At 40.7% G+C, this 27,813-nt stretch overlaps 1 protein-coding gene across 1 annotated transcript in view; it reads left to right on the forward strand.

Annotated features, from left to right (window-relative positions):
* The window catches only part of MBOAT1 (membrane bound glycerophospholipid O-acyltransferase 1), a 114,504-nt gene extending 89,035 nt beyond the window's left edge, over positions 1–25,469 (forward strand). The window contains exons 6-13 of the mRNA XM_025999315.2: positions 1,094–1,148; positions 2,635–2,818; positions 5,097–5,289; positions 11,057–11,160; positions 13,453–13,517; positions 15,503–15,635; positions 18,005–18,156; positions 24,147–25,469. Coding sequence (XP_025855100.1) covers positions 1,094–1,148; positions 2,635–2,818; positions 5,097–5,289; positions 11,057–11,160; positions 13,453–13,517; positions 15,503–15,635; positions 18,005–18,156; positions 24,147–24,273 — 1,013 coding nt within the window. The 3' untranslated portion in view covers positions 24,274–25,469. The remainder of the gene's footprint in view (positions 1–1,093; positions 1,149–2,634; positions 2,819–5,096; positions 5,290–11,056; positions 11,161–13,452; positions 13,518–15,502; positions 15,636–18,004; positions 18,157–24,146) is intronic.
* Positions 25,470–27,813: the final 2,344 nt, after the last annotated feature.

Here is a 27,813-nt window from a genome sequence, read left to right on the forward strand (position 1 = left end):
GTATCAAGGATGGAGCCTTTCTAGGGTAACCAAGTGTCCTGGTTTGTCCAGAACAGAGTAGTTTCCCAGGACATAAGACCTTTAGGGCCCAACTTGGGAAAGTCCAGGGCACACTGGGGTGAGTTGCTAAATGTCTTTGTACCCAAGTCTAGTTGGTAGTCGTTATAGTCTAATGTTAGCACATAAACCAATAGCTAAAATCAATTTAATTTTTAGGACTGCCAGAGATGTATGGTTGACATCTTAGAAAAAAGTGTGATTTTTTTTAACACTGCTTCTTTATTTTTAATAGGCTTTTTGCCTAAATTTACTTTTTAAAGCATTCTCAGTTTACCTGATTTTCTGGGAAAACCCTTACATGCAGCAAGGTGTTTATTTGCCATTTCTTTTTTTCTCATGTGCAGTAGGAACAAGTAAATTCCAGAAACACTCTCTTCCTTTATACATATTTTCTGAATTGCCTTTTTGATTGGTGACCATCATCACTTTTAGCTGAATATACAGCTTTGTAGTCAAGCTCTGTAGCTTTTAGATGACATGTCGGATTTTTTTACTATAAGTTAACATATACATTTTAAGAGAAGCACAAATGTGATTTGGTTCCCTCCCCCTTTTCTGACATGGATGAATTTTAAAAGAAGCAGAATCACCTGATAAATCTTTTATGTTTTCCCTGCATTCAGGATTATATTTCCTGTTTTTTAGAAGAGGAAAGTCCCCTGTTCCTTTCCCCATTCCACACCCATGCTTTCAGCTGGTGCCAGGTGTCTGCAGCCAGCATAATCAGGGAGGTCTTTAAGGTGGTGCAGGCTGCAAAGGCAGGCTTCTTTTTCTCATGTAGCAATGAAAACATACGTACTTTGGTAAGGAGTGCAGGAGATGTAGGGAGTTCCCTGAGATCCATGTCCCATGCAATTTAAATAGGAGTAACCCCTGCTTTCTCCCCGCTTCACAAGAGCCTGTAGAGACTGTCAGAAAAGAAAATGATTTTATGATGTGTGAAATAAAGCACTTTTTTCAAATGACTTTTAGAAGCCTCATTTAGAATTATCTACTTCAAACATCTTATTTCTACATTTTTTTTATTTTGTAGGATTAGGTCGAAGAGCTGAAGACCTCTCTGCTGAGCAACAGCGTCTTGCTGTAAAGTAAGTTAAACAATATATTCTTGAACCCTTTGTATATCAGTGTCTAGAAATCTTTCTCATTTCTCAATAGATATTAACCCTATTAGATGGATGTATTATTATTTATTTAATGAATCTGCTGTTGATGGATAGATACTTGGGTTGTCTGCCACTCTTTGGCTTTTACAAACCCTGTTCCCAAGTCATTTTAAAGAGGTTTGGGCATAGCAGTGGGATAGGTTTCCAGAAGTGGGATTACTGGGCCAGAGAATAAATGGATCTGTGATTTTGTTAGTTTTATGAGATTCTCCTTCACCACTGTAGTTATGTCCATTACAGAGTTATTTTTATTGGCCCATGTGTCTGAGGGTCCTCAAGAAACAATTATCAGCGCGCATCAGAATGATTAAATGCCTCGATGAAGACGGATAGGAAGTAGGGCTGGAGAGGGGAATGTAGGATGGGATTGAGTGCCTCATTTTCTCAGTAAAAGATTGGGTAGGACTTGGAAGCAATGGAGACCCACTGCAAACGACTAATGAATCAGATTCTTTGCTCAGTGTTATGGGGGTATAAATGCTGGGCATTTGACCCTGAGTATTCCTAGTTCATACTTGACAATTTAGTCATTCTGTAGGGAACGATGTCATTTTATACCAAAGATGGAGTCTTTTTAGGGTAACAAACTGTCCTGGCTTATCCAGAACAGGGTAGTTTTCCTGGACATGAGACCTTCAGGGCCCAACTTGGGAAAGTCCAGGGCAAACTGGGGCGAGTTGCTAAATGTCTTTGTACCCAAGTATAGTTGGTAGGGCATAATTCCAGTGACCGGTTAGCAATGGCATTTTAGGGAGCCTTTCCCCACAATACTCTCCGGGCCCTTTAAATGCCATTAAAATACTACCCAGAACTGGTCTCTACAGAATTTTTCCCCTGCCACTACTTTTGTCTGTTGTTCAGGACCTCGTGCCTGGATGCCAAAGCAGACAAGAGGGAGGTACAGAGGGAGTTCTGTGTGTCCTCTTCAAATGGAAACTGATTCCACCCATCATCCGTTTTGTGTTTATTTTGGCAGCCGGGAGGGGGCTTTCCCATTTCACAGCATCTCCGTCAACTCACATTAGGTCAGGTTCCCACCCCACCTCGTGTTTATTACCTCCATTTTCTCCTGCAGAAACTAAGGCTGCTGAGAAAGAGCACATCTCAGCCTCAGAGTTGCCCTGGACCTCTCCCTCCGTGTCTATAGCAGCAGTCGACCAGCAGAGGGCGCCACGGAGCGCTGTGCCTTCCCTGAGCCACCTGCCTTCTCTGAGCCACCTGTCTCTATTAACTTGTCCTTTCCACAAGGTTTCTAGCTTAGATGGGTTTTCAGAGAAACAAAGACACCCCATGTCATGGTTCATCATCCATAAAGACAACACCTGTGTTTAGGAGTGGCTTACTCGCAGATATTCAAGAAAAATCCAAGACTGAAGGTTTTTCCTTTTTTTTTTTTCTATTTTCACAGAGTAAAACCCTCGTTTTTGGAATACTTAAGCTACCTTCTCAACTTCATGAGTGTCATAGCTGGCCCTTGCAACAATTTCAAGGATTATATAGCCTTTATCGAGGGGAGACATATACATGCGAAGTTGCTGGAAGTGAACTGGAAGCAGAGAGGTTTCCACAACCTGCCAGAACCTTCTCCCACCGTAAGATTTTAGTGCCAAGTATTTACCCAGAGCTCCACGAAAATAGAGTTCTGCTGCCAGGGCTGAGTCTCACTAGTAATTGTTCTAATTAAAAAGCCAAGTAGTTTACTAGAAAGCTTGGCCAATAACTCGCTGTCACCCTCATTTACCTCACAGAGGAGCTTATTGGCTGGAATAATTAAAGCAATCGATCCATTCTGCAACTGGACAATATTTAATGCTTATAATGTGCTCAGCACTTTGCTAGTTAGTGTATTCGGATTGATGAGTGTTTTTTTTTTGTCCTTATGAATAGAAATTCATATCCAGCCAAAGAACAATGTCATGAAAGGGGGATGGGGAGAGAGTGGGAACCAGAACCAATGTGATGTTTATTGCAGAGCCTGTTTCTTGAATGGGTAACCAGTGTTATGTTGGCATGCTTAAAAGATTGGTTTTATTGACTGAGTGTTTAAGATGTTTTTTTTGGAAATAATATTTTAATTTTAACCTGAATTTTATTAATTTCGAATTAGTCGACATTAGGATGACTTATTGAACTTTACAAATATGCTAAATTTATTCAGATCAAATATCCCATATTTAAGGGAAGTCTAATTATTTGAAAGAACAGGGAAAATTGGAAAAAGGAGAAAATCAGGATAATTGAGTTAAATATTTGTAAATGCTAAACTCTGGGCAAAATTAATTATTTGAAAACTTAAGTAATTTATTAAGCATGAATTTTCAGGTAGTTTTGACACAGTCAGGTCTTCGGCAGCTTATGGCTTGTCAAATGTCTCAGCTCTTACTGTGTTATTGAAACAGTGCAGGAGTAAGGTCGCCATGGCCATGAGACATCAAAGTCCTCACAGGCGTTTCTTGGCTGAATCTACCAGAGTCGTGCTTTTGTGTTTCACATGCTCTCATTTAGAGACTATGATCACAGAGGCTTAGTATCACTCTCCAAGGAGACTCTTGCATTTTTGTGCAAAAAGTGAAGTGGTCAGGTGGTTTTTTGGCTAAGGACACATCGGTGGGAGGTAGCTGGAACTCACAGGCTGATGCTTCCCCATGTGTTGTCATAATCATGGCTAAACATGGTGAGCACTTGACTGGGAGCCAGATGCTATTCTTGGTACCTTGCAAATAGTCATTCACCTGAACCTCTAGCCACTCTGAGAGAGGTGCTGTAGCTATCCCCATATTACAAAAAAAAGTGCCCCCCCCTTTTTTTAAAGATTTATTTGAGAGAGAACACACGATGGAGAATGCAAGCATGAGTAGGGGAGGGAGAGTGAGGGAGAGAGAATCCTAAGCCAACTTGGCAATGAATGCAGAGCCTGAGACTCGGCTTGATCTCATGACCCAAGAGATCATGACTTGAGCCCAAATCAAAAGTTGGTGCTTAATTGACTGAGCCATTCAGGCACCCCAGTAAGTGGCCTGTTTTAATAAAGTTGGGCACTATAGTTCTATTGATGTTATATGACATCCCCTGGAATGTCAGAGAAAGTGGGCAAAATCGCTTGGTCTAGAGGCATTTAAAATGCCAATGCATCTTAATACTAGAGCAGACTACATGTAGACCACCTTGGAAGGCTTTCTAAAGCTTTCCATTACCTGCTTATGTCTTGATTCAGGTATTTAAAAACTTGTACAGAATCCTTCCTAGCTAAGCCTCTGTCCTCCTTTTGGTAATTCAAACCCATTTCCTTGACTCTGCTGGTGACAGAAGTGGAAGGCGATTGGTTATTTCTTTCTGATGGAAGACTGCCACCCTATAATGCTCTTTCTCTTATGTTTTGGGTTATAAATCTACCTTCCTTTTGGGGCACCTGGATGAGTCAGTTGGTTAAGCCTTTGGCTCAGGTCATGATCTCGGGGTCCTGGGATGGAGCCCCACACTGGGCCCCCTGCTCAGCAGGGAGTCTGCTTTTCCTTCTCCCTCTGCCCCTCCCCCCTACTCATGCTCTTTCTCGCTCTCTCAAATAAAATCTTTAAAAAAAAACAAAAACTACCTTCTTTTTGTTGGTAGAATGTGCTGGTGATCATTTTCTTCCATTTTAGATATATTTAGACCTCAAGTGTCAGAGGTGTATTCTTCATTTACATTTAGCCCATGTGCCCAGCATCCAATTTGTGTCCTAAGAATGCCTTCTGGTGGTGTTCCATCTAGGGAATATTACCAGAGCAGCTATTGGAAAAGCTTTGTTCAAAATATGCCCTTGCTGAAATTTTTTCCCTCATACCAGAGGCCTGAATGGTTACACTGATTTTTTTTTCCCCCACATTTCAGGGAGCTGTGATACACAAGTTGTGTATGACCTTGGTGTCTCTCCTCCTGTTTTTGACACTCACCAAGACCTTCCCGGTCACCTGCCTGGTTGATGATTGGTTTGTTCACAAAGCAAACTTTCTGACTCGGCTCTGCTACTTATATATTGTCATGCAAGCCTCGAAGCCCAAGTATTACTTTGCCTGGACGTTAGGTACGTTTGATGGAATGGCCCTGAATGAATGAGGGAGAGTGATACTCCTTGGATGGCTTACCCAGAACAGCATTTTGGATCACCTAATCAAAAAAAAATTAATACATGATGGAGGCAGCTGAGCCAATATCATTTTGTACTTTCCAGCTAGCACTCCTATGTCCCACCATCCATAAATTCAATTATCTGTGATAAGAGAAAAGCAATCTTGGCTGTCATTTCAGCTCAATGTTATTAACAGATGTCCAAACTTGGAAGCTTCCTCCTCCAATTGAAGCTCCATTAGTACAGTGGAAAGTTAAGGGAAAATTCTAGAATGATCTGGCTGTATTGTGATTTTTCTGGGTGGTACATAATAGAGGGTACATGCTTGAATAAATTTACCAACACACATGCTGATTTAGGTTGCACTTTTAAAGAAACAGTTGGTTAAAAAAATTTGTTGGTTAAGCTTTATGCCTTAGAAACTGACTTCAAGTGATAAATATTTTTTTAAGGTAGAAAGTTCAACTTTATTTGCTTTTTTCCTCTTTCCTTTCAAACAATTTTAGACTGGAAAAGTTTAAAGCTTTGCTGGAGTGAGCAGTAAGTCCTCCTATTTACTTACCAGGAATGGTAAGGAATTTTGATAAGGCACGGCCGCCCTATCTACTTCATATTTGGAGCCCTTACAGCAATGGAAATTTAACTTCTTAGCTGAAGGTGATCTGGGTCTTGATGTCAGAAAGCACTGATTTGGTTTATTAAGTCAAACAGATTATTAAACTCAGTACCTAATACTTAGCCCATGTTCCATGAGTGAAGGCATAGCACTTCACTGAGTTCTGTTTCCTTCATTTCATGCTCCAAGTTTTTAATCCCTAAATTAAAGCTTGTAGCTGCTAAATGATTTTTATTTTTTTTATTGTGATAAAATATAACATAGAATTTGTCATTTTAGCCATCTCTAGTGGACAAATTAATGGCATCAAGTTCACTCACAGTGTTGTACAACCATCACCACCATCCATGTCCAGAACTTTTCCCATCACCCCAAACAGGAGCGCTGTACCCATTAAGAAAAAAGTAATAACTCCTCATTCCTCTCTCTCCTCAAGTCCTGGTCCAGATTATTTTTAAAAGTTGACATGTTCAGGGAGAAATTCAGTCCAGTGCAGTGTTTATGTAACACTTGGCCAGAAAGATCAGCTTTTAAAAAATTTGCAGTGTGGGAAATTTGGCCACCTTTGGTTTAATGCAGGGAGTGTTTGCTGATAGGAAGGTTCTGAGCTAGGAGGAATGCAAAGGTGAATAAGGCCTCTTCTCTGCCGTCAAGACTGTTCTGGTCTGTGGGCATAGAGATGTGTGTGCCCACCATGGAGAGCTGTCTCAATGCCAGGAATACTGAAAGGGATGCTGAATATAGACCCGTTGTTTTGGAAGGCTGCAAAAGCCTTATTCTAACTCTTTCTGCAGTGGCTTTATTAAGAATGCTAGTATCTTCGGTAGGTAGGCATGATGCGTGCTATGGCTGGAAATCTGTTTAGAACACCAGGCTTACTTTTCTACATGAGATACTTATTATTTTCACCTTGCTCTAACCTGTGTGTGTTTGCAAATGAGAGAGTGAGAGGAAGAGAGAACATCTCCCTCTCCTTTCTACCTTCTACTTCTTTACTTACCCTTCCTTTTCTCTCCCTTCTCCCTACCTTTCCCACTCCCATGTTCTGTGTCCTAGGGCTTCAGGGCTGGCTTCTGGACTAAATCAGCTCCTGCTTTAGGAGGGAAGCAAGGCCATGCGTGGCCTCCTAGGGAAAGTCTAACACGAGGTGGGTTGTGCTGGCGGAGGTGGGGGTGAGGAGGGGTGGCTCTAGACAACAAGGGGGCGTCTGGCATCGGTCTGCCCTTTTGGGACTGCCCCAGATATTGGGAGTGTCCTTTTCTGTGGGTAGCTTTCTCCGTGGACTTGGCTCTTTTCTGTACGTCCTTCCCTTTATCTTTTTTTGGGTAGCTTCAGGAGAGACACACTTCATTAATTTGTACGGCCTCAATTTGAACTTTGTTACGGTGTCGATTGCATAGGCTGGTCTGAAATTAACCTTTGTATTATTTATGAATAAAGAAGCAATGAATAGCATAACGGGGAATATTTAAACTGCTTAACCGAATGATTGTTTTATCCAGCTCCTTAGAATATCATTTGCATATAATTGATGCACTAATTATACATGATTATAAATTTAATCCTTAAAGCTGGCCTCTTCATGAATCTCAGCCGATCCGCATGGTGTTCGCCTTGCTCTCCTTACTGTTTATAGTAAAATAATAAAAGCAATTTTCTTTGGATCTAGTGTACAATTCTGGTTGTTTTTCTCTTACTAATTAGTACTAATTAGTGAGACTCAACTTCAGCCCAGGCTGTGTTCCAAGGATCACAACCTCCAAAATATGGGTGTCCAAGCTCATTTATCTGTAATAATACAATAGACAATACAAGTAAAGCCAGTTTGGGGTTGGCGAACTTAGAACCTCTCACTGCTCGGAGACAAAAAACACGTCTTGGATAAACGGTGGTGGAAGGAAAAGGGGGTACAGGCTGAGTAGCCAGGCTCTGGATGCAGCATCTGAGAGCCACTATTCTGGTCCCTCCTTTGTCTTTAATAGTGGCTCCCAGACACTCAGGTAGTGGGATCAGAATTCTTTCTAGCATTTGGAGCCTGGCACTTACCACCTGAGTGATCAGAATGTTAGCATCGCTAAGCCTTGGGAAGATGGGGACAGCAGCTAACATTTCTTGAGTGCTGACTTGGGCTAGGCACTGTGCCATGAGCTCTACTCACATCTCATCTAATTCTTTCAATGTGGCTTTAAGATAGGTACCATTCATATCTCCATTTTCTTCTCAACGGAATGGATTTCTAGGTGTTAGACACTCTCTCGAGGCTGTACGTTCTGTATGTTGCTCAGTGGACATGGGAAGCCAGGGGCTCTGCCTCTAGAGCCCGCCCTGACCCACCATCTTCACACCGCTGGGAGCACTGGAGGAGAATGCCTGTAGAGTGCTTTGTAAAATCCTAGAAAGATTGCAGGCACCAAACAGAGAAGTTGTTGCTATTCTGCTTTTTAGATGAGGCTGGAGGTAGGAGAAGCAATTGCAGGGCTCCTGGTCTCATACCATCCACCAGCCTAGTTTTAGTTTCCAACACAGACCCCGAAGGGCTCCTCTCCTTCTGGTTCAGCTCATCTTGTCATTCAGTGTCTTCCCACACATTTAAAACTTCATCTCTTGGGGCACCAGGGTGGCTCAGCCATTCAACCATCTGCCTTCAACTCAGGTCATGATCCTGGGGTCCTGGGGCCAAGCCTGCTTCTCCCTCTGCCTCTGCCTGCTGCCCCCTCTGCTTGGGTATGTGTTTGTGCATCCTCACTCTCTCTCTGTTAAATAAATAATCTTGGGCAGCCCAGGTTGCTCAGCGGTTTAGCACCGCCTTCAGCCCAGGGCATGATCCTGGAGACCCGAGATCGAGTCCTGCGTCAAGCCTGCTTCTCCCTCTGCCTGTGTCTCTGCCTCTCTCTCTCTCTGTGTGTCTCTCATGAATAAATAAATAAAATCTTTTAAAAATAAATAAATAAATAAATAATCTTAAAAAACAAACAAACAATTTTGTTTCCTAACTGGCACACCCCTGCTAAGTTGCTTTTTTTCTTTTCCATGGAGTTTCCATCCAGTCGGCTAGGGAGAATGACCTAGCAGCACTCAGAACTTCTCATCCTTCTAAAAGAAACCAGATAATTTCCCAGTGAAGCCAAGCATAAGATAAGCAGTGTTAAATCACCCAACTATGCCAAAAGGAAAGGAGACAAACATAGATTGTTTTTCTTGAGAGTAACTCTTCCGAAGTCCCTCTGGAGCTGGACCTGAATGTCTATGGAGAAAAACGAATGAAGCCTCAAGACAGACTTCTCTAAGATCTCCCTAGATCTAAGAGCTTACAGTGTTGTGGTTTAGTTTACTTCTTATTTTGATTCCAGTATAGTTAATATACAATGTTATTTAGGTATATAATATACTGATTCAACACTTCTGTGCATCACCTGGTGCTCATGATGATGAGTGTTCTCCTTCATCCTTATCATCTATTTCACCTATCCCCACCCCCACCAGTGGGAACCATCAGCGTGTTCTCTGTAGTTCAGAGTTTGTTTCTTGGCTTGTCTCTTTTTTTCTTTTGTCTTGTTTCTCAAATTCCACATACGAGTGAGACATATGGTGTTTGTCTTTCTGACTTATATCACTTCGCATTACAGTTCTCTAGATCCACTCATGTTACTGTAAATGGCAAGATTTCATTTTTTATGGCTGAGTAATACTCCATTGTAGATACATGCCACCTCTTTATCCACTCATCTATTGATGGACTACTTCAGCTGTTTCCATAGTTTGGCTATTGTAGATAGTGCTGCTATAAACATACGGGTGCAAATAGCCCTTTGAATTAGTATTTTTGTATTTTGGGGGTAAACACCCATAGTGCGATTACTGGATCATAGGGTAGTTCTATTTGTAATTTTTTGAGGAACCTCCATACCGTTCTCCAGAGTGGTTGCACCAGTTTATATTCCCACCAAAAGTTTCCCTTTCTCCACATCCTTGCCAACACCTCTTGTTTCTTGTTTTTTTTTTTTTATTTTTTTTTTAGCCATTCTGACATGTGTGAGGTGATACCTCATTGTGATTTGGTTTGCATTTCCCTGATGATGAGTGATATTGAGCATCTTTTCATGTGTCTGTTGGCCATCTGTATGTCTTCTTTGGAGCAATGTCTGTCATATCTTCTGCCCATTTTTTAATTGGATTATTTGTTTTGTGGGTGTTGAAGCTTATTTTTTTTTTTTAAAGAAAATATTCTGACAGAATTGAACTAAGTGGAGAGAGAATTAGCCTTTTGGTCATCATAATAAAAGTATGTTGATTTCATCAGGTTTCTATTTGGTTACAGAATCACATAATTGAGGAATTAGAAATGTTATACTCAATGTAGGAGGACATCTTATAGTTCAGTGAAGTGGAATAAAGATGGAAACCTGACCTTTCTCAAACTGACTTTATGGGTAGGATGCTTTGGTAATTGGGTCCACGTGTGGTCTCTGTGGTGGCTGGCCCCACATTCACATCTCTAGCTCTGTCTTTTGTCTTGTGTTCTAAACTTTTCTAACTATATCTTGGCAGCCCCAGCTGATACCTACTGGCATGTCATGCTTAATATGTCCAGAATGAGCTCCAATTTCTCTTGCAGAGCTGGTTCTCCTCCTGACCTAATGCTATCCATTCATGTTGTGCCATCTTTAATGGCAGCTCCTGGACCTGTCCAAGTCACCTGGCTCCCCTGTTTCTTCTGGCCCCTGCTTCTGAGCTGAGATGTATGTTTACCTTCTTCCTTTCTCTTCTTACATGAAGTTGGTCACTAAATCCTATTGTTTGTCCCAGTTCATTTTTCTTTTATTTTCATTTTGCATTTTAGGAGCATCTAGTGCCTTCTTCCTTAGCAGGTGCTCACTAAATGCTAGTTAATAAATAAAAAATGAATAAAAATTAAGGCTACCAAGGAGCTCAAAAGGTTTCTCTGATTTATAATGGTACCGGATCCTTTTAGTTGTTTTGGTTTCTTTTCCAAGGAGAAACTACTGCCTGTCTCTCAATCTTAAAGCAAGACAGACATTTAATATCTTTTAAAACAGCAATGTGACTTTTGTTCCATATCCTAATATGTTGTTTTAAAAACCATAGCTGATGCAGTGAATAATGCAGCTGGCTTTGGGTTCAGTGGAGTGGATAAGAATGGAAATTTCTGTTGGGATCTGCTTTCTAACCTAAACATCTGGAAAATTGAGGTGAGTCTACTATGTTTTTGAATCAAGCTTCCATTATTGAATAATGGTGAATAAAGCAAATAGTGTGTTTTGAGTGCAGTATCCCCGGAAGCTCTTCCTCAGAGTGTCTGAGGGAGAGCCATCAGGGAATGCCAGGTCCAGCAGCTTCCTGGACATTTTGCATCTTGGAATTTTTCCTGTTTTTTCTTTTGTTTTGTTTTTTTTAAAGATACCTACTTTCTTGACAGTTGTAATGGTTCAAGAAATGACATGCAGAAATCTGAAAAAGATCCAGGAAAATCTTTTTTTGTTGTTTATATTCCTGTTCTCTCAACTAGAAAGTCCAGATGCCATTTTCTCTTGTTTCACATTCTACTTTCTTCAATCAGGAATACAGACCGGGAGGCTCCTGTATTGAGATTTTAATATTGCAAGCCCTCTGTCACCCTTTTGAAACATTTCTAATCCATCTTATTTTAAGAAGAACTGTCACGACATAGAGCTTTTAGATCACTAGAATCAGTGTGGCTGTTTGTCTTCCACTGGCTTTGTTCTTGGACCACAGCTCTCAAGATGTCCTCATATTCAGAGGTGGTCTCTTTGGGGCCACATCATTCTTGGTCCTTATATCATTAGCACTCGGGACTCATAGGGAGGCCCAGTCTTCGACCCTTTCCTCCTTGCTGCTGGGAGTAAAGTCATGGTTCTCAATATACAGAAGGGTTGGTTCTCTAGCCAGGTGACTCATATTTGCTGTTGGCTGTGGTTTCCCACCCACCACAGGGCAGGCAGAGTGCCACTGGAGAGCAAGCGAAGGAAATATTCATGTAGAGCAAGAAACAAGGGATGTGGAGACTGACCACCTGCTTCCCATTAGGTGGACAGTAGGCCAAAAGGAGACATGGCAGATGTTCTCCACCTTCTTGATCCCTGAGACTTCTCTTCATCTTCAATGGATAAACTGTAGCCTCCAGAGCCACTTTTCTCAATTTTGGAAAGCAATGTGGATCATCTACAAGGTTCTCATGTCTATACAGATGATAATCCAAAAGAGTTCAAATGTGTTATAACTTTGCTCCCTTTTCCCACTCAAATTCTCTTCCTCAAAAGTCATGGACCACTGTTAGCTGCTTCAGAGCACTGTGGGCACATGTCCTTTAGGGTGGCTCCCCTTCCGTTTGGCTGCCCACCAGTACACCAAGACCTAGTCCTTTCACTGAGTATGTGGCCAGCGTGAAGGGCTAAGTTATTAAGTTATATCTTTATTATCAAAGAAAACCAGAAAGAGGGAGTTTGGATATTCAGTAGAGTTGATAGAGAGCAAAGAACTAAAGAAAACCAAGGACATCTGACTTAGTTAAGGTACATTGAAGCTGTGCATATAGCATTTTATTAGCCATAGAGAACATAAATAAAACCCCTTAGGGTTTTGAAATAAAAAGTCATAATACAATATCTATCTTCTATTTATAGCTCCATCCATCCCTCTATCCATCCCTCTATCCATCTCTCTATTATCTCTCTCCTTCCCTCCAAATGTACTAGTGTATGGACTGAGATTTTCTTATGGTTAAAATAGAAAAAAAGTGGTACTTTCACCTTTGTTAGGAATTCTGGCTCTTGAATGTTTGCTTCATGCTTTCTACTACCAGCCTTTGATAAGACTTTTTTTTTTTTTTTTTTTAATGAGAAAACCCAATTGATGGCTTAATTTAGAATCTCTCTTCCATAGTACCAGTGTCATTGCCAGTTGGGTGATGTCTGTTTTCTTTTTTGTATTGAGACCCCTTCATGCATGAAATCTCTCACTATTCTAAATACAACTGGAAGCATTTGAACCTGAGCAGCTATTTGTAGCATAACTCCACAAGACTGACCTAGTTTATAGATGGCCACATAGTGAACGATGACAAATTTAGGCTGTCTCCAGAAAGGCCCTAAATTGACATGATTAAACTTTTCCTGTGGCAAACCCCTTTTTAGAGTGTTTAGTTTTAAAACTCAGATGACTTAAGTTTTTTTTTTTAACCAGAGTAGAAGAAAAACCTACAAGACATTCCCTCAATTTTCCTATCATTTGAAAATAAATCTTGAGGGAAATGAAGACTTTGTAAGCCAAGTCTTAGTGCAAAGTAAATCTTATAAATACCAGAAAATTTTACTGTGTAGGTTGGAACAGCTGATCTACTCTTGATGGAATAGTCCCTATTGAAATAGCACATCTCATCTGCTGCCAGGGAAATTCTGGGGACGACTTTCCATTACTTGGGGTATTTTTAAAGCTAATGATAGGTGTTATTTTCTTCTTTCTAGACTGCCACAAGTTTCAAAATGTACTTAGAAAACTGGAATATTCAGACAGCTACTTGGCTAAAGCGGTAAGAAAAATAAGAATGACCTCATTACTCATGGCACTTGGATATGTTTAGATGGGAGTCACCAGATGAGCCGCAAGTCTGCCAGTAGTAATGTGTCATCTGACACTGTTGTTTTGTATTAACATCTATGCCCTGTAAATGGAAAAGTAGAAATACAGTGATGTGAGAAGGTCACTATGTACCATATTTTAGTGTATCACTGAATAGTGCCATTCCTGTGCAGCAGCCACTCATTTAGCTTTCATATCAATCCCATGAGATGTTGGTAGTTATCCCTATTTTACAGATGAGGAAAGTGAGCAGAGAGGTTATGTCACTTGTCCAAAGTCACACAGCTAATGCTTATCATGAATCCCAATAGACTGTCTCAAGAGCCAGGCTCTTAAACCTCTGTGTTGTGCCACCTCTTACCTAGAGAATACATTGCTCAAATGTCAAGGAAGGTCAGTATCAGCATCGAATCACTGATGATCTCCATTTATCCCTAGCATTAAGAGTTCTATGGTACCCTAGACCTTTATGCTTTTTAACTTTGTGTTTTTTGTTCGTATTTCTCTATCATTTTGTTTCCCTACACATTGCAAAATTGGAAACATTACTTAATATGGAACTAATAATATGCTATTTTTGAAGCAACAAATTCTAGCTAATGAATATTCCTATCATATGAATGCAGGGAGAGTATGATTCTATCAGGCTATAGATTCTGTTTTTGACCCATAGCATTTTTCATGGGCCACAACATTGGGGTAAGAGACAATGTATTGTAACCCCTTCAAAGTAAGCTCATGCACTGTTGTCTGAAAGTTGATCTGAACATGCAGTTTTGGAAAACTTGCACTTATTTTTGCTATTAATCTGATCAATAATTTTAGCATAAAACTCTATTTCTCTATATTGGGTAGTCCCAATGGATCAAAAATCCTACCATCTCCATTAGGAGTTTATGTTCTAAGATGACTGAACATATATGAGCACATAATAAATGAAAAAAATATTTTAAAATATCATTTTAGAAAATGAAATATGTTATTTGTACAAAAAGATAGACACAGACACTAAGAAACAAATACCCGGGCAAACTACCCCATTTCAAAGAAACATTGCCAAGTGGCATCCCAGTCCTGTCTTTCTCTCCCCGAATGCATTCTCTTTCTTTGTATGAAATGGGAGCCATAATCCTTAGTTTGGGTTCAAATCCATTACTTTTGACAACCTATGCAGAGCTAGATTAGTGTTGATTATTTAATTCCTATCTTTTTATTTGGGTCCTCTTGTTTAGTAAACCACATAGTGGCTTCCTTATAGTGCCACTGGTGATTTGTAGATTGAATTTAGTAAAACAACAAGAGTCAAAGATCTCCAAGGTATTTGAGAACAATTTCTACATCCTCACAATATCAGTTTTTCAAACAAATTCATGGAATGAAATCCAACGGACACCGTAAGAGCTGAAAATTCATATAGTTGACACACTGATTTTGTACTGGAGTCATTGCCACAAGAGATGAAAGGGTTTGCAGCGTTGGCTAGTCAGGTGGCATAGGGGCCATGTTGGAAAGAATTACTTTTGACTAAATGAGGATATCTGCTTCTAAAGATGCTATCTTAATATTAAAATTTGTAGTGCCAGTGGCACCTATCCATAAATTTTCTGGTAAATTAGGGTATTGGTGGAGTAAGCTTCTCCAAAGCAGGAACTATTACTGCATAGAGTGACCACTTGGACTTTTTTAGATGTAGTATGATGGGGTCTAGATCATTTCATTCCATGCAGGTTAAAACTTCATATCCCTCTCCCCAAATGACTGTGAATTTCCTGTCTGGTAGCATTCAGGACATGGAGTTTAGGCAGCTAGGGTTGCATTCAAAGTCCCTGATAGGGAATTGATGAGATGATTTTTGCATGGTCTGAAGACACAAGTGTAGGTAAACGTTTCTGCTATGTTTCACCTGTGACTCATTGCATCTTCCTCTCTTCACAGAGTATGCTATGAACGGGTTCCATGGTACCCCACGGTGCTAACCTTCTTCCTGTCTGCCTTGTGGCATGGTGTCTACCCTGGATACTATTTTACTTTCTTAACTGGAATCCTTGTCACAGTAGCAGCCAGAACAGTAAGCTTCCTTTGGTTGTAGGATCTTTTCCTTTATAATCTGATGCCTCTATGTTTGTTGTGTTCTGATCCTATTAGGACGTGGTGGAGTTGGGAGTGAAAAATCCAACAGAAGTCTTCCTATTAGAGAAATATTTCAATATATAGCAATTTTGAGCCATAAAATGATGAACTATTTTCATGTTATTTACAGATGTTTTGGCAAAACAAAAGAAATTTTAGGAGTAATGAACGTTTAATACTTTAGAAGAGTAAAACTTTTTAAAGATTTATTTTAGAGAGAGAGTACATACATGAATGGGGGAAGGGGCAGAGGGAAAGCAGACTCCCTGCTGAGCACAGAGGCCAATATGTGGGGGCTTGATCCCTTGACCCTGAGATCAGGACCTGAGCCCAAACCAAGAGTCAAACTCAACTGACTGAGCCCCAGGCACCCCATCTCTGCGGCTGAAAACATGTTTAATCATTACACAGAGAGTCTACCAATACAGATGAGTAATTGACTAATTGAGGCTCATAGGCTTCATTCTGCTTATATTCAATTTCTCATTTCATTATCCTAAGTTTAGAAATAATTCACAAAGTCTGTGCAGCCAGTAAAATTGCAGTCACAGAAACTGTGGGGTTAGAGACTGCTCTAAATTTTCATGTTCTTATGCCTGATCTGGTATATTAATCTGTGTAAAATTCTCTGTGAATTTTAGAAATTTGGTTCTCGGGACACCTGGGTGGCTCAGTGGTTAAGTGACTGCCTTCAGCTCAGGGCATGATCCTCTGGGGACTGAGTCTCGCATCAGGCTCCCTGTGAGGAGCCTGCTTCTCCTTCTGTCTGTGTCTCTGCCTCTCTCTCTGTATGACTCATGAATGAATAAATAAAAAAATAAAAAAAAAAAGAAATTTGGTTCTCTAGGTTTTTGGGGGTAGACTTCAGTTTGTCTTCAAGTGTTCCTGGTTGTAGAGCAGGATGATAAAGAAAGAAAAAATATGCCTGTCCTTAATGAGTGAGATGAACACGTATGTAAATAATTGCAATTTAGCATGCTCTGATTGTCAGATGGAGTTTGGTATTTCATTTAATTGCAGTCTTTGATAATGATTGGGGCCTTTGTTATTCAGGTGCCAGGAATTTTTTCTGGTATTTGCCAAACTGTATTTTGGATGTGAACTTAGGAGCCCCAACAGAGCTATTCACTCACTCATTCTTTTTTTTTTTTCACTCATTCTTTAATTCATATATTCCATGAATATTTCAGGAGCCCTCCTTATGTGCCAGTTTGTGTTCTAGTCATTGGGATACCACAGTGAATAGGAGTCCCTTCCCCACAGAATCTCTGTTTTAGTTAGGTGAATGTTTGTTGGAATATATGTGTGAACAAGAATGATAATTGATCACTACTCATACTGCTTAGTATACTTTTAAAGTAAAGTATATATTATATATGGAAAATAACACATTTTCTTTTCTCCCATTCATATTCCTACTTAGATTAGAAAAGAAAACTAAAGAACAAATGGCCAGGACAAACTAAGACAAAGACCAGAATTTTGTTTCTTAATATATCCAGAGTATTATTCCTTAGAATGTCTTTAGCTCTGTGATCTCAGCTGGTATAAAACCACTGATTTATATAAAGCCTTTCTTTAGTAGAACAGTGTTCCCAGGAGAATGAACTCGGTAATGAAATACCTTATGGGCTTTCTGATACCAAGTTCCTCCATTGGATGGAGCTCTGGCTCACCCTTGAACTCAAGGCCCAGAAGCTGTTTTTAGCATACCAAGGCAGCCTTGGGAAGCCTAACCTGCTTTGGGGCTCACCTACCTCTAAGCGAGCCACTGTTTCAGCTGTGCCTTTGTTTCTTGGAGCTGGGAATTAGGTGTCTTTCTGGAGGCAAATCTAGTCCCAGTATGACAAAAGACCTACAAATTAATTATGGAAAAGCTAACTTTTTCATAATTAACTTAAAATTATATCAGGTTAATATTTACTGGCAAAAAATCACTGGAATAAGATTTTTGATGCATTACTAAATGACAAAAACAGTCTAGAAAATAAATCCATGCCATCAGTGAAAATACGAATATGGTTATGTATGAATAGAGAAAGGCTAGGAAGCATATGTACCAAGTTTATAAACCTCTCCCTTTGTCTGGGAGATGTCAAAAAATAAATTCTTTCTTTGCTTAGTTCTTTGTTCTTTGAACATTTGTCTACAGTGAACATAAATATATATCTTTATAATAATAAAAACCACAATGGTACTTTTAATCACTGATATTCCTGAAGTATACTGCCTGCATGCACAGAATAAAAGTTGTTTTTATTTTTCATACTTTCTCCTGCCCCTGGCTTTGCCTTCCTTTGCTCGCAGGTGAGGAACAACTACAGACATTGCTTCCTTTCCTCCAGAGCCCTCAAGGTTGTGTATGATGTGGTCACCTGGGCAGTCACTCAGCTGGCTGTCTCTTACACAGTTGCACCCTTTGTCCTGTTGGCAGTTGAGCCAACCATCAGCTTATACAAGTAAGTTTCCATTGTTCTCAATTGCTGTTTTGTAAACTGGTCTGTTTTCTCTGTGTTTGACTCAGGAGTTGGTAAACTGAGTCACTCAGTATTAAGAATTTCTAAATACAGGTTTGATGTGAGTCACTCAGTATTAAGGATTTCTAAATACAGCCCATAGAAAGCTCTGGGAGGAAATGGTTATCCTAGGGATCCCAGCAACATATAACCATACATCTGAGCAAAATTGACAGGAAGCCTTTCAGACATCCCTAACGTAATTAAGGGATGCTGTGACCATGAAGTTTGCAGCAATCTGTCTGGATTATCAACTCAGAGGATGAATGTGGGGTTATGTTGGAGTCTTGGGGAGCATTCTGAGAGCAGGAAAGAAATGGGCGGGAGCTGGGTGGGATGACCTGAGGGGTCTGCAGGGGGAGCCTGGGGTGCTAGTGGGATGGTAGCACTGGTGGTGCACATGGGGGATTGATGGTTTGAGCTGCGGGATGGAGGAAAAAGATGGCTCACACCAGAAACAAGAGACCTTTAAGGAAGGAGTGTCCGGCTTTTGTATTCAACCCCCAGTGGTCCTGATGAACTCTAAACCGATTCTTGCTTAACTTTTATTATTTCACCCAGATTGATTTAGTATTTTTCTACTATTGTCAACTGGTTTGTGACCTGGGGCAAATAATTAACCTCTCTTAACTGGCTTTTCTCACCTGTAAGTGAGGTTTAAGAATATACTCTATCACAAAAGACTGTTTTTCGGATTGGAATGAAATAAATGTGCAAAGGGCTTAGCCTTATGCCTGGCATATAATCTGTGCTTAATAAAGGCTGACTTGGTATTGTTCAGTGCTTGCACAGGTTTTGGTAGATTGATTTTGGAGCATAGCTCGGACTTCAAAATAAATGCAAACATGTCCCATTTTAAGTGGGGATTTCTGGGTAGTTGTTGCACTGGTCAAATGATCAAAGTAGCTTTTACTACTCAATACACAGATAGCAAGGTCTATAAGTAGAGAGATCCCCTCCACCCTCGCCGACCGCCCTATGGGTCATAGGGTTATAGGAAAAGAAGTGGAGGGAAGTATGTGATACCCGTGAAGTCAGTTTCTGTACTACCTGTTAGGTCATAGGTGTTCTGTCAGTATAGCATGGAAGTTGAGCTGGTTTATATACCAATGTTTCTAGAGGTGGATTGCCAGAATAGTGGGAAAGAATTAGAATCTTCAGCAAGAAGAACTCTCAGTGCAGGTCCTACAGTCCTAGGAGCACAGACCTGTTAAGTTCTAGAGTATTGAAATTGAGTGCCCCTTCCCCGAGCTCCCTCTTCTGAGAGGCGCCCCCTCCCTCTTCCCCCACCTGCTCCGCCCTGGATTCCTGGATTGCTGGTTTCCCTCCTTAGCTGGTTTCCCTCCACCTTGTCCAGCCTCAGGACAGCCCCACTTGCACACAGTGCCTTCTTTCCCCTTCTCTCTGGGCCAATATTTGCCCCTTTTGGTCTTTTATATTATTCACAGTAAGCTAATGTGCCTGGCTTAGGTGCTAATTGTTTTTGTTACAAAGTCTCACAGGTTATGAGTTGTCTGCTTCTGACATGAACCCCCCCACCCCAAACCTCCGTATGCCCCAGTATTTTAAATGCATGATACTGCCAAATGCCAGATTTTCCCCCCCAAAAATGTATGTATCACATTTTATCAGAAATGCCTGCATTCAACTCAAAACCACTTAATACCTTCCATTTGCTGGGTACTGTCCTAGAAGCTGGGGATAAGATGGTAAGAAAAATATGGAAAAAAATATGGAAATCAGTCCTGGTACTCTGGAGGCGATAGCTTGTTGGAGGAGACAGGTATTAATGGGCAAATTTATAAATATGTGCACTGAGATCGTACTCTGAGTGAATGGTACAAAGACTTATGAGAGCGGGTAGCAGGAATCTGACTCATACTGGACATTCAGGGCAGCTTTTGGGTGAGAGTGGCCTCTGGGCTAGGATGTGGAAGCTGTAGCAGGGGAGTCAAACAGGCATAGTGTGTGTGAGGATGGAGGGTGGTGGGCAAGGTGGGGCATTCTGAACTGTGCTCCAGACACAGGAAACAGCATAGAAAAGGCCCCCTGGGCTACGAGGAGGTCTGTGCACTGAAGCCCCAAGTAATGAGTGTTGCAGAACGTAGAACCTGTGGTAGATAGCAGTGGGCTGAGGAGAGAAAGAAGTAGGTATCAGTATCCCCATTTATCATATGATGAAGTGGAAGCTCGGAGAGGGTAATTGAACAAAACTCACACAGCTAGATCTGACTTTCAGACCCAGAATTCCTTTACAGTGAGAACAGTAATGCAGTCACTAAACATTTCTTTAGGAGAAGCTACTTAGGAAGAATGTTACTGGTGGAGGATCATGCTAAATAGTGATTTAAGATAACATGCATTTAACTGACTAAAGTATGCTGATCCCTACACTCTGGGGCTCTAGGGGAAGAATCTAATAGTTACCAACCCAGATTACCCAAGTAGACTTCCATTTCATTTCAAACACAATCATTCCCTATCCAGATCAGCTCTGTCCAGTAGAAGTGTTTGCCATGACAGGAATGCCATCCAGTTGTGTTAGCCATCAGCACATGTGGCCATGGGGCATTTGAAATGTGGCTAGTGTGATTAAGGAACTGAATTTTTAATTTTATCAATTTATTCAATTGAATTTTTCGTCAATTTAATTTTATCAATTTTTAATCAATTTGAATTTTAAGAGTCACATGTTGCCAAAGGTGAATCCTACATTGCATCTCAAAAGGTGTTTTTAGTATCTCTTAAGAGATTCACTGAATCTGATGAAAGAAATGAGAATTGAATCCTCTTTTAATGGAGATGGGTCTGGTTGTATTCTAGATCTGTTCCTCACTTGGGGCTACTTTCTGTAACTGGAAATGAATGGCAGGTGTGTGCAAATCCACTTCTCAGCACATCCTTCACTGCTTAACGTTTAAATTTCAGACATGCTTTATTTTTAAGTGTAGTCAGTTTTCCATCTACAGTGAGACTTCCTAACTTTAAATTCCTGTCTAGGGGGATCCCTGGGTGGCCCAGTGGTTTAGCGCCTGCCTTCGGCCTAGGGCATGATCCTTGAGTCCCGGGATCAAGTCCCATGTCAGGATCCACACAGGGACTCTGCCTCTCTCTCTCTCTCTGTGTGTCTCTCATGAATAAATAAATAAAATCTTTAAAAAAATAAATTCCTGTCTAATCTTCTTTAAGTTGTAAATGAGTCCCAAGTGAAAAATGAAAGAATTCGTCTTATCTCAGGATGCTAGGGCTGAGTACAGACTGAGTGAGTTCAACAACAGACATTTCTCACAGTTGAGGAGGCTGGGAAGTCCATGATCAAGATGCCAGTGGATTTGGTTTTTGGTGAAAGTTCTCTTCTTGGTTTATGGAAGACTGCCTTCTTGCAGTTTCCTCACCTGGCAGAGAGACAGAGACATATATAGGAGAATATAGGAGAGACAGAGACAGAGGGACAGCTCCCACTCTGTTTTCTCTTTATCTTCTTATAAAGGCACTAATCTCATCATGGGGACCCCACCCCAACCAGATTACCTCCCAAAGCTCCACTTCTTCAAATTCCATCATGTGGGAAGTTAGGGCTTCAACACATGAATTGGGGGTTGGGGTACAAATGTAGTCCATAGCAGAACCTTTCTGTGAACTCATTTTGAAAAGCAAATCCATATGTGTTAATTTGTCTTTAAATAGATGACTCTTTTTTGTTTTTAAGATTTTATTTATTTATACATGAGAGACACAGATCAAGAGAGAGAGAGAGAGAGAGGCAGAGACACAGGCAGAGGGAGAAGCAGGCTCCATACAGGGAGCCTGATGCGGGACTCAATCTCGGGACTCCAGAATCATGCCCTGGGCCAAAGGCAGGTGCTAAATCACTAAGCCACCCAGGGATCCCAAGGATGTTAGAATTTGAACAAAGTCCTTGAGTAGGAACTATGCCTCATTCATCTATGTATCCGGGGTACCCAGTGTGCTCAATAAATGTTGAGTTTTTCCATAATAGAAAAATGAAATAGTTGTTAAAATTTTAGAAAATGTGGCATGTCAGAATAGCTTCCTAAACTTTGCCAGGGGATTGAAATATTTTTCCTTTGACTCCCAAAATATTTGGTTTTAATCCACATAATTGTTCCAGTGTAAATATGGCCATCTTTCAAAGGTTATGGCAAATGCAAGACACAGTATATTTTAGGTCTACAGCTTTTAAAATCTTTGGCTGGGGTGCCTGTTGAGAACCCTAGTTTACACCTTGAGCTGGCATTTTTTTTTAAAGATTTATTTATTCGAGAAACAGAGAGGCAGAGGTAGAAGCAGGCAGAGGCAGAAGCAGGCTCCATGCAGGAAGCCTGACGTGGGACTCAATCCCGGGTCTCCAGGATCACACCCTGGGCTGAAGGTGGTGTTAAACCACTGAGCCACCTGGGCTGCCTGAGCTGCCTGAGCTGGTGTTTCTGTCTGTAGAACTCTTGCATTCTCAAGTGTTCTGGTTTTGACAATAAATGAGTTGCTCACTTGCCTGGGGCTGGGTAAATTATAGGAGTTCCCTATTCCCAGTTTTACCTTCCATGGTTTCAGTTATGCACACTCAGTTGCTCTCCAGAAAGATGATCCTCCTTCTGATGTATATGGTCAGAAGGCCAGTAGTAGTCTAATGCTTCTAGTGTAATCATCTCCCATCATCACAAGAAGGGTGAGTATAATAATGTTGGACTGTATTTTGAGAGAGAAGAGACCACATTCTCATAACTTATTACAGTGGTTAATATGGTTATAATTGTTGTATTACTTATTGTTAATCTCTTACTGTGCCTAGTTTATAAACTATATCATAGATAGGTATATAGAGGAAAAAACAGCATATATTGGGCTCGGTATTATCTGCAGTTTCAGACATCCACTTGTAGGTTTTGGAACATGCCCTACAGCCAAGGGGTGGAGGACACGTACCCTTACTCCTGTATACTTGTCTTGTTTCCCATTCCCCTGAAGAAAGAGATAGAGGCTTTGCCTTTTTGTAAATCCCAGTTTAATGCTTTGTACATCCTAAGCAGTAAATACTTATTGAAAGAATGAATGAAAATGTGTTTGTTGCTGTTAGAAGTCTTGACTATTCTGTAGACATGTTCAGGGACGTTTAGGGGATATGAAAATTATCTGATTCTAATGTGTCTGACGTGATCACAGAAGCTGAGAATGATACATGAATCCATTGTGGGGTTTTTTTCCTCCTCTTAACATTATTTTCCTTTGATCTTCAAAGAGCATTGGAGAAAGTTTAAGTCCAGCCTTTCCAAAAGGGTACAGAACAATTGTACAAATGCGAGCTGTTTCTAATTACTTGCATTTCCAGATATGCCCAATATTTATTGTCTACATTGTGCTCAGCATGTTGAATACCACATTTACGCAATAAAAGTCCACAGACTCAAAAGCAACACTTGTTTCTTATTAATTTGGATGAAAGCTGTTTTCAGAGTTGTGGAGTAGGTTTTGAAAATCTGAATTCTTCTGGCTCCTAACACACACAAGAAGAACCCCTTATACTTGAGTACATCGGCTAAAGTTGCATATGTATCTAGGGAACAGAGTATAAGGTTTGGATTTTCCTATGTGTCCTTACATTTTGAATAGTAGGAGTTTCTGGCTCTTATGGGATTAATGTTCTCAGTCTGCTTATGGCAGTACTGTGTGTCTATCTGCAGATGGGCTGATGGGTTTACTCTACCCAGTCCTGTGGTTTTAGTCTATCTCTGGCCTGCTCACCTCCTGGGGATGTCTGTGGGGTGGACTGAGGCAAGCCTGAGTAAAAACACATCTGCTTCTGCCAAAAGCAGTGCCTTTAGTTGCTGGACTGTAGATGATGTAATCACATGCATGAAACATTTCCTATTGGTATCCTTGTGTGAAATATAATTTTTGTGTATGTTTTATTCCAGGTCCATGTACTTTTATTTACATATCATAAGTCTCCTGATAATACTATTTCTGCCAATCAAACCACATGCTCATATTCAGAGGCAGCCTCAGACTCTGAACTCCGTTAATAAGAAAAAAAAAGACTGATACCTCCAAGGAAGCTGAGCAAGTAAAACTGCAAAATGTCAGAAAGATGAGATCAAAGGCTCAAAGGTTTGCCAGGGACTTAGAAGTGATGTTTACATGCATTTTTTTTAAGTGCAGGGAGTATTTTATAAGGCCTTTTATAGGATGAAGTCAGCCACATCCAGTTGATTTAATATTTCCTAGGACATTTGAATGGCATGGAGGTGTGTGGAGAATGAGCAAGTGCTGCAAAGACAGTCCATTCTGGGCTGCTGGGTCCTTGCTTTTCTAGCATGATTTCCAGCCTCTGGAACCTGTGCATCTGCTCCAAAAGGCAGAAGGTTGTTGCTGACGGAGTTTGTCTTTCAGAACATACCCAGATACAGCTTTTCCTTGGGAAGCCTCAGAACTTTGACCACAGTAACTATGTGGAAGACCATGGAGGAGAGGGATCCTGCAAAGAGGAGCCAGGAGGACTTGCTGTGAACACTTGAATGGATTGAAGGTCAGGCATGCCCTAAAGTAGGCTGGATTTTTTTTTTTCCAGGAATAGAACTCTTCCCTTTTTTCTTTGAACTGAGCCAAGATTGGAAATCAGAAAGTCTCCTATACACAGGCACCAGGAGTCTAGGAAAGCCTACTATTTTCCATTCCACATGCTCCATCTGCTTGCCCAGGGATGACCCTGAGAAAACACCCAAATGTTTGCATCATCAAAGGCAGCAGAATGTCTTTTAAATAAGCCATTTTAAAAAAAGTAATTTAAAGTTATATAGAAGCCTGATAAGAAGCAATAGGCATTTTTGTCTTTGCTCCCCTCATTCCATAGAAGTGTTACTGATCATGGCTATGATGCGCATGTGGGCAGATTTTCACTTTTCTGATTTTGCAGCTGATTAAATCTGACTGTTTTAGTTGAATCATCATATTGGAAAGCAGAAATTGAAAACCATCTTCTATCTTTGTTATGAATGTGCTGTGGTTCCTTTCAGGGACTTCTATTGGTTAATATTCTATGTGGGAGAAAGAAACATGGTATTAAATATGCAAGATAATAATGATGATGCTGATAATAAATTATATGTTACAATGGTGTGCCCTCAAATAAATGCCTTGGGAGGAGAGAATTTGTTCAAATCAGATGGTCAAAACTTGGTTTCATATTGAATGAATACTGAATGAATGTTTCTCTATAAAGGAAATATTTCTGAACAGACGAATTAGTTTTTTTGTTTGTTTCTGTGAGTAGAGACTTGGGATTATGAAGCACATGTGTATATTTGTGTGTTTCTCTAGGTTTTAACAAACTTTGTTTAAAATTTGAGCATTTATAACATTTTCAATTTATCCTTCTCCTGTCAGGCACTTGAATGGTTTTGGTTTTTGGTTTGATTTCCTATCTTCATTCCCAACTTTGCAGGTAGGCTTAAACCCCCTTTTACAGATGAGGAAACAGAAAATCAGTGGGATGTTTGCTAACTGTCCCCACAGTCCCAAAGTAAGTGAAAAAGCAGAGATTAAAATCCACAGTAGTCCCAAGAGAGCTGTTGGCAGTTGGTATTTCCATGAGGTATCCTGCTGCTGCTTCTCTTAGGACAAAAAAATGTGAAGTGATGTGCTTGTCCCTTGAAGAGTTTTATGATGCTAGAGAAGAATACCAGAATCCGAACTCTAGGCCTTATGTAAGGTAATGGAAGTTAAAAAGTAGCACATTTTGGCCAGTGTTTGAGGCTCACCCCAATTTAACGAGGTAACCTTAGGGGAAATCCTACCTGTCTGGTCCATGAGGGATGTTATGGGAGAGGAGATATAGGTGCTTAAAAATCTCTCTGGGTCTTTTTCCAACAGGAACATTTCGAAGCTCAAGACCAAGAAAAATGCACACTAGTAAGAATGGTACATATCACCAGGAGCACAAAGTATATTGAGTAATCCATGTTATAGTGAAATCTTTGAACTTGCAATATGACTTATAATCAGGCTTCACTGTACTTAAATATCTTCATTTTTTAAAAAGATTTTATTTATTTGACAGTGTGTGAGCACAAGCAGGGGGAGTGGCAAGCAGAGGGAGAGGGAGAAACAGACTCCCCACTGAGCAGAGAGCCCCATATGGGGCTTGATCCCAGGACCCTGGGATCATGACCTGAACTGAAGGCAGACGCTTAAATGATTGAGCCACCCAGATGCTGCTAAACATCTTCATTTCTGAGAGAAGAATTTTGGTAGAGATTATCACTAAGAGAGGTTATCACTAGGGTGATCAGTTGTCCTGTCATGCTAATGACTCTGCTGACTCTACTCTTCAGTCCTGGGAAACATGGACCATAGGTCCCTTTAGTGTCTGCTAAGAATTCATTACAGAATGGAGTCAGTGAAGCATTTGCATTCTGGGCTTATAGATGTTATATGTCAGACAGTGCTGGGCCCTTAGCACATTTTTCTTATTGCAGGGTTTTATTCAGTGCAGGCGTGCTTCTTTTTGTGCACTTCACTTTGTTGTGCTTTGCAGGTACTGCATTTCTTACAAATGAAAGGTTCATGGCAACCATATGTCAAGCGAGTCTACCGGCACCATTTTTCCGACACCCTTTTCTACTTATGTCTGTCAGATTTTGGTAATTCTCACAGTATTTCAGACTTTTTAATTATTTTAGAATGCCATGAAGCTCACCCAGATAAGACAAGGAACTTAGCTGAGAAGTGTGTGTGTTCTGACTGTTCCAACCAGCTGTTCTCCATCTCTCTCTCCCTCTCCTCAGGCCTCCCTATTTCCCAAGACACAAAAATACTGAGACTAGGCCCATTAATCACCCTACAAGGGCCTCCAAGCATTCAAGTAAGAGTAATAATCACACATCTATCACTGTAAATCAAAAGCTAGGAATGATTAAGCTCAGCAAGGAAGGCATGCTGAAAACTGAGATAGGCTGAAAGCTAGGCCTCTTGCACCAAACAGCCAACTTGAATGCAAATGACAAGTTCTTGAAGGAAATGAAAAGTGCTATTCTAGTGAACAAGATAAGAAAGCAAAAGTCTTACTGCTGTTATAGAGACAGTTTTAGTGGTCTGGAGAAATCAAATCAACCATAGCTTCCACTTAAGCCAAAGCCTAATCCAGCGCAAGGTCCTAGCTCTCTTCAATTCTGTGAAGGCTGAGAGAGGTGAGGAAGCTGCAGAGGGAAAGTCTGAAGCTAACAGACATTGGTTCTTGAAGTTTAAGGAAAGCAGCTGTCTCCATAACAGAAAAGGGCAGAGTAAAGCAGCAAGTGCTGATGTAGAAGCTGGAGCAAGTTTTCCAGAAGACCTAGCTGAGAGAGCTCATGAAGGTGGCTGCCCTAAACAAAAGATTTTCAATTTAGTTGAAACAGCCTTCTATTGGAAGAAGATGCCATCCAGGATTTTCATAACTGCAAAGGAGAAGTTAATGCCTGCCTTCAAAGGACAGGCTGACTCTCCTGTTAGGGGCTGATGAAGCTGCTGACTTACTTGAAGCCAACGCTCATTTACCATTCTGAAAATCCTAGGGCCCTTAAGAATGATGCTAGATCTACCCTGCCT

Source organism: Vulpes vulpes, chromosome 12 (assembly GCF_048418805.1).
Source record: "Vulpes vulpes isolate BD-2025 chromosome 12, VulVul3, whole genome shotgun sequence".
Taxonomy (NCBI): domain Eukaryota; kingdom Metazoa; phylum Chordata; class Mammalia; order Carnivora; family Canidae; genus Vulpes; species Vulpes vulpes.